This window comes from Triticum dicoccoides, chromosome 3A (assembly GCF_002162155.2).
Source record: "Triticum dicoccoides isolate Atlit2015 ecotype Zavitan chromosome 3A, WEW_v2.0, whole genome shotgun sequence".
Taxonomy (NCBI): Eukaryota; Viridiplantae; Streptophyta; class Magnoliopsida; order Poales; family Poaceae; genus Triticum; species Triticum dicoccoides.
The window spans coordinates 239320606-239326064 of record NC_041384.1 but is presented as its reverse complement, the minus strand read 5'-3'; the positions used below and the strand labels follow the sequence as shown (position 1 = coordinate 239326064).

General features: G+C 44.5%; 1 protein-coding gene across 1 annotated transcript; it reads right to left on the bottom strand.

Annotated features, from left to right (window-relative positions):
• Nucleotides 1–1022: 1022 nt before the first annotated feature.
• LOC119271515 (late embryogenesis abundant protein ECP63-like) lies at nt 1023–2542 on the bottom strand. Its single transcript, XM_037553319.1, has 2 exons — nt 1631–2542; nt 1023–1529 (listed from the first exon to the last, which is right to left on the bottom strand). The coding sequence occupies exons 1-2, from the start codon at nt 2416–2418 to the stop codon at nt 1127–1129; spliced, it is 1191 nt and encodes a 396-aa protein (XP_037409216.1). The 5' UTR covers nt 2419–2542; the 3' UTR covers nt 1023–1126.
• Nucleotides 2543–5459: the final 2917 nt, after the last annotated feature.

Sequence of the window (5459 nt, the reverse complement as noted above, 5' to 3'; positions counted from 1 at the left end):
ATGCATGCATGCGGTGACGTGACACAGTCTGTGTGTTATAAAGTGTGTGAGCGGATTTCGTTCCCACCACACGTGTGGGCGTTAGCATTGTCCTATTTTTATAATTCAATGTCTGTATAATTAAAAAATATGTAGTTTAAGATCTAAAATGTTAATATGAATATTCAGTCGTGCTAATATTTAAATTAGACAATTGTTTTTAATATAAGTCAAAAGTGAATATTCATAAATATTTAGTAAATGTTTATATTCATCAGTTTGAATAATTTAAATGTAGCTGCAACTCTATACTTTTTATATTCATTAAACATTCTAAGTGTCCGCATTTACTAAACAATTTATATAATGCATGTTTGTTCAAAAACTTTTATGTACTAATCATCGTTTGTATGTATAATATTTATCACACATAAATGTTTTGAACTTTATTTTTATTACTTATGTTTTACAATTATTTCAAAAAGAACTAGCGCGTGTAAAATGGGCGGCACTATCTGCAGCCAATTTAAGCCCCACATGCATCATCTTCATACTACTTTTCTTTTTCCAGATACCCTTATATACTACATTAAGGACTTGTTATACTTATTGAACATCTGGGAGCAAATGTTGCCGTGGTTGTGAGGGTGTGCGTCCTAGAGCAAATGTTGCCGTGGTTGTGAGGGTGTGCGTCCTAGCAGTAGTTGGCGTGTTCGAATGTAGAGGCCTAAAATTTTCTTTTAGTTTTCACGTCAGCACCTACTTGTCATACAGCAAAAAGAAAAAAGAACATCTACCACGTGAACATGGTCTTTTTTGTGAGAAATAAATTCTTTTAGGGGTTCTTTTACAAAAAAATAGGCCACACGCTTCAAGTCGCTGACAGCGGCCCGTGCCACACTGCCATGCCAAGCCCATGCCAAGTCAGTGTTGATTTCCTATCAATACACGATTAGGACCGTATTTGCTCAACCAAACCAAGTTATTGCACCAGTTCAATGTATTAGTTCAATGTATTTCTAGCATCAACCGTTTACGCCAAGTTCAAGCACCACCGGTGTAATTGACTCTAATTTATTCATTTGCTACAGGAGTAGCTCGTACAAAGTGTCACACAAAACGCTCACACGCAACAGGTGTGCATGCTTCAGGCGTCCTTCCGCGCCCTCAATGCCGGACCCCATCCCGTGCCCTCCTCGCCCATCGGGCCGACGTCGTTGAACGCCTGCCCTGTCATCTGGTCCGCCGCCTTCACCCGCAGCATCACGTCCTCCTCGTCGTCGGCCCTCAGTGCCGCCTTCATGCCGGTGCCCTCCTCGCCCATCTTGCCGACGTCGTTAAACCCTGTCCCGGTCATCTGGTCCGCCTCCTTCACGCGCATCATCACGTCGTCCGCGTTCAGTGCCTCGCCCCTGCCCGCGTCCCTTGCCGTCCCCTTCCTCTCAGCGAGCTTCCGCTCGATCACGTCCGTCGGCATCGTCATCTTCTCCTTGAACGCCTCCGTCAACCCCTGCGCCGACCCGAAGATGTTCTCCGTTGCCAACTTCGACCTGCAGATTTAACAGATTGACGCGTTCAATCAACTTACTGTTGAAGCCTTCGCATCTTGATCCTTGAACCACGGCGTGGCTGGTGGCAACGGTGCTTTTACCTCTCCTCCTCCGGTGGTTGGTGCGTGCGCTGACGAGCCTCCTCGGCCTTCTCCGCCGCCCGCCGCCGCACATCCTGGCCCTGTTGCCACGCCGACTCCTTCGTCTCGCCCTCGCTATCCTTGGCCGAGCCGGCGAGCGCTCGCCGGGCGTCCTCCTCCTTGTCCACCATGTACTCCTTGGCGCCCTCCGCTGTATCAACGGTTGCGTCCTTGGCGCCCTTGGCCTTCTCCGTCACCGTCTCCGCCGCTCCACTCGCCTTGTCAGCCGCCGCGTCCTTAGTCTCCAAGGCAGCGTCCTTGGCGCTCCTCGCCTTCTCCGTCACCATCTCCCCCGCGCCGCGCGCCTTCTCTGCGGCCGCGTCCTTGGTCTCCTTGGTCTTCCCCGCGGCGGCGTCCGCCATCTCCCTCGTCTTCTCCACCGTCGCGTCCTTGGTCTCCTTGGTCTTCCCCGCGGCGGCGTCCGCCATCTCACTCGCGCTCTCCTTCCCTTCCTCGGCCTTCTGGGATGCGTAGCTCCCGTACTCATTGACTTTTTCCCCCGCGGTCCCCATGGCGCCGGTAGAGTAGCTGTCGTGGGCCGTGGTTGTGTTCCGGACGCCGCCGGAGAAGGTGTCGCGGACGGCGCCCAGCAGGGAGCGCGCGCTCTCCTGCACGCTGCCGAAGATGCCGGTCCGCCGTCCTGGGCTGCTGGGCTCGTGCATGTCCCGCCTGGCCGCGGCGAGCTCGTCGGCCGCCTTCTGCGCCGCGGCCTGCGCGCGCTCCTCGCGGCGATCCTGCTCGGACGCCATAGCTATACCTGGCTAGGTGATCTAGTGATCTTGATGCTGTAGCTGTGGTGAAGCGTGGGGAGATGCTATACTACTATGTTCGGTCAGAGGTGCCCTGTTCTTCGCCGTGCGAGTGGAGAAGCACAACGAGGAGCGAGCTTAATAAAAAAAGGTGGCGACGGGCGAGAGAGGTCTGGAAGGGCGCGGGCGTGAGAGCGGTGGCGGCCGGTGACCCGCGAGCGGCGCGCGGCGCGACGCGTGTGCGAGCGGCGGACACGTACGCCTGCGCGGCTTCGTGGCCTTCTCGGTTGGATACATGCCGACATGTGCATGCCAAAAGGGATAAACTTGGTTTGAGCTGCCCGACGCTGCCACGAGATCGCATTCGCAGGAGATACGCCTTCATTTCGCCCCTAAAGCACGGCGGCCATAAGCTCTACTAAACCACCAGAGCTTGGTTGGATTTATTGCGCATGAAGTGTTACAAAATTCGGTTTTGTTAAAGCATATAGATGTATCATAAATATTGCACATCTAAATCACACTTCTAAATCCTATTATGTTACTTCTTTTATGCGAAGATTCGTGTGGGTATTTTATTTTTCCTTTTTATTTTCTTTTTATGCATGATTAACTAATTTAGATATGTGATAAAAAGAGCACATCTACATGTCTAAATCTTAGTTAACTAAGATTTAACAAAGTCTCGTCAATTTTGTAACACTTGAATCAATGTGCACGGAGATTCATTCTGATTTTAGACATTATTCTGCATTGGTGAACGAGTGGGCGTCGCGAATACTATGTCTGGCGTATAATTATACTAGCATTCGTCTCGCCTTAATCCTTTATGCGGGGCGCATGTGTATTGGCCGCCTCAATAACATGCTACTCGTCCGTTCGACCGTCAGTCTATTCGCTCATGTGTTCGTTCGTTCGTTTGCTTTTTTGTTTTCTTTTGGTTTTCTTTTTTCTTTCTTTGGTTTTCCCGTTGATTTCTTTGCTTCCTCGTAATACTTTGCTCTTCTTTAAAATTTTCTTTCACTACTATTTGTCTCTTTCATGGTTGTCTCCATTTTTTCTTCTCTTTCTTAATTTTTTCATTGTTTTTTTGTGTTTAATGATTTTCTTTCTTTTAAAATTGTATTCACTGTTTTATTTCTTTGCACCTGTTTCTTCGGCCTTTATTTTATTGTTTTCTCTTGAACTATTCAGTTTTTCTTTATTTCCTTCTGTTCTTATTCTATATTTCTTGAACACATCAAAAATATTTATTAATACACTATTAACGATCTTTTTTAAAAAGTTAAATTTTCAATTACATGGTCAATATAATTTTTCACATGTTTATACATTTTTTTCATGCTTGATTAGTATTTTCAAGTACATGTAATAATCTTAATACATGATCCGCGTTTTTCTATGAGAATTTTAATATTTTTAAATGTTTGATTAACATTGTTTTGAATGTAAAATTAATATTTATTTTAGTATTTGGTCAACATTCTTTTATACTCATTTAGAAAAATATCTGTATATATTTAATATTTTCTTTTAATACGCGTGGGTTCCCTTCATCTTCGCTATAAGCGAGCCGCAGGGTGCCTAGGCAGCACTATGTCTTGCTTATGGCGAGACTACTGTCTTCTCGTCTCAGGTGCCTCCCTATATGTGCTGGGCCAGGTGCGCGGGATACAATGGTCGCGTTTTTTTCGTTCTTTCATGGCTTTTCTTTACTTTCGTTTATAAATCCAAATATTCTAAATAAATATATTATATAAAGCACCTAAAAATGTTAACCAAACATTTGTAAAATGTAAAAAGTGTATTATAAAATGGTTCTCATGTATAGAACAAATATACAATTTCTGTGAAAATAATTGATCATTCATTTTTGAAAAATAATCAAGCATTTGAAAATGTGTTTAACAAGTATTTGAAAAATATTAATTAAGAATTTGAAAATGTTAAATGTGGATAAAAATATGTTGACCGTGTATTAAAAAATGTTAAACTTGTATTTGAAAAATGTTAGTTAAGTATTTAAGTGTTAAACAATTATAGAAGAAAACATTGACCATGTATTGAAAAAATGTTAAATTTTGTATTTCAAAAATGTTAATCAAGCATTTCAGAAATATAAAAATATGTATAAAAATGTTGACCATGTATTCGAAACATATTAACCAAGCATTTTTTGCATCAAATTGGGACTTTATTCAACGAACTATTGTCCTGTTACAGTATGCCCATAGGCTACTAATGAGAAAATTTGGGCTTCGGTAAAGCTAACTATTCGTAACCTCAAGCGTACAAGTATGCTGAGCACATTGATGGGTCCAGGAATTCAGGTCCCTACCAACATGACGAACCGAAAACAAAGAAAAACTAGGCACTATATTCTCCAAATCTTGTAAGATAGGCACCGCAATCGAACATGAATTTTGCCATGAGTTTCGTAGGTTGACAACATCCGGGCAGTCAACCTCTATGATCACCCCTTCTGGGCATAGTGAATACCCGCGTAAATGGGCGAAGATCACCCCTTCTCTCATAGCCAGCAGCAGCAAAAACGACAAATTGGACCTGTAGAAGAAAACAATTCATAAAGTAAACTATGGACGAAAAAATTTCATCCGGCTAACCCCTTTGTGTAGCCATCGACAGCCACGCGCCGCACTACACTGTGCAGTGCCTGACTGCCAGGTGCTACATTTCTGGCCAGCGTCGCACCCCGAACTGCTTAAAAATTGTTAAGTCGGTGTGCAACGCCTGAGAGCTATAGTGTAGCGCTTAGCTTCTAGGCGCTGCATTAGTGGCCGCAGTGTTCTTATCATCGTTTGATTGTACTAGTGCTCATGGTCGTACGAGTACTAAAACTTGTGCAGAGCAAAACCGCGGCTGTTGTTTGCTCGAGCCTTTTCACCTATCCTGTCATCACTCCATCAATCAAATTGATCATAGCAAAGTGCTTGATTTTGTAGTACAAGAGAAAAAACATGCACTTGTTGTTACCATCGCAGTTACCCAGCGCCACACACCTGACCAGACCAGAGACGGTC

What these genes read in the sequence shown, in the direction of transcription:
- LOC119271515 (XM_037553319.1), bottom strand. Translation starts at nt 2,418, where the DNA reads ATGGCGTCCGAGCAGGATCGCCGCGAGGAGCGCGCGCAGGCCGCGGCG. An exon ending in CAACCACCGGAGGAGGAGAG is followed by an intron (nt 1,530 to 1,630) that starts GTAAAAGCACCG and finishes TTAAATCTGCAG; the next exon opens with GTCGAAGTTGGCAACGGAGA.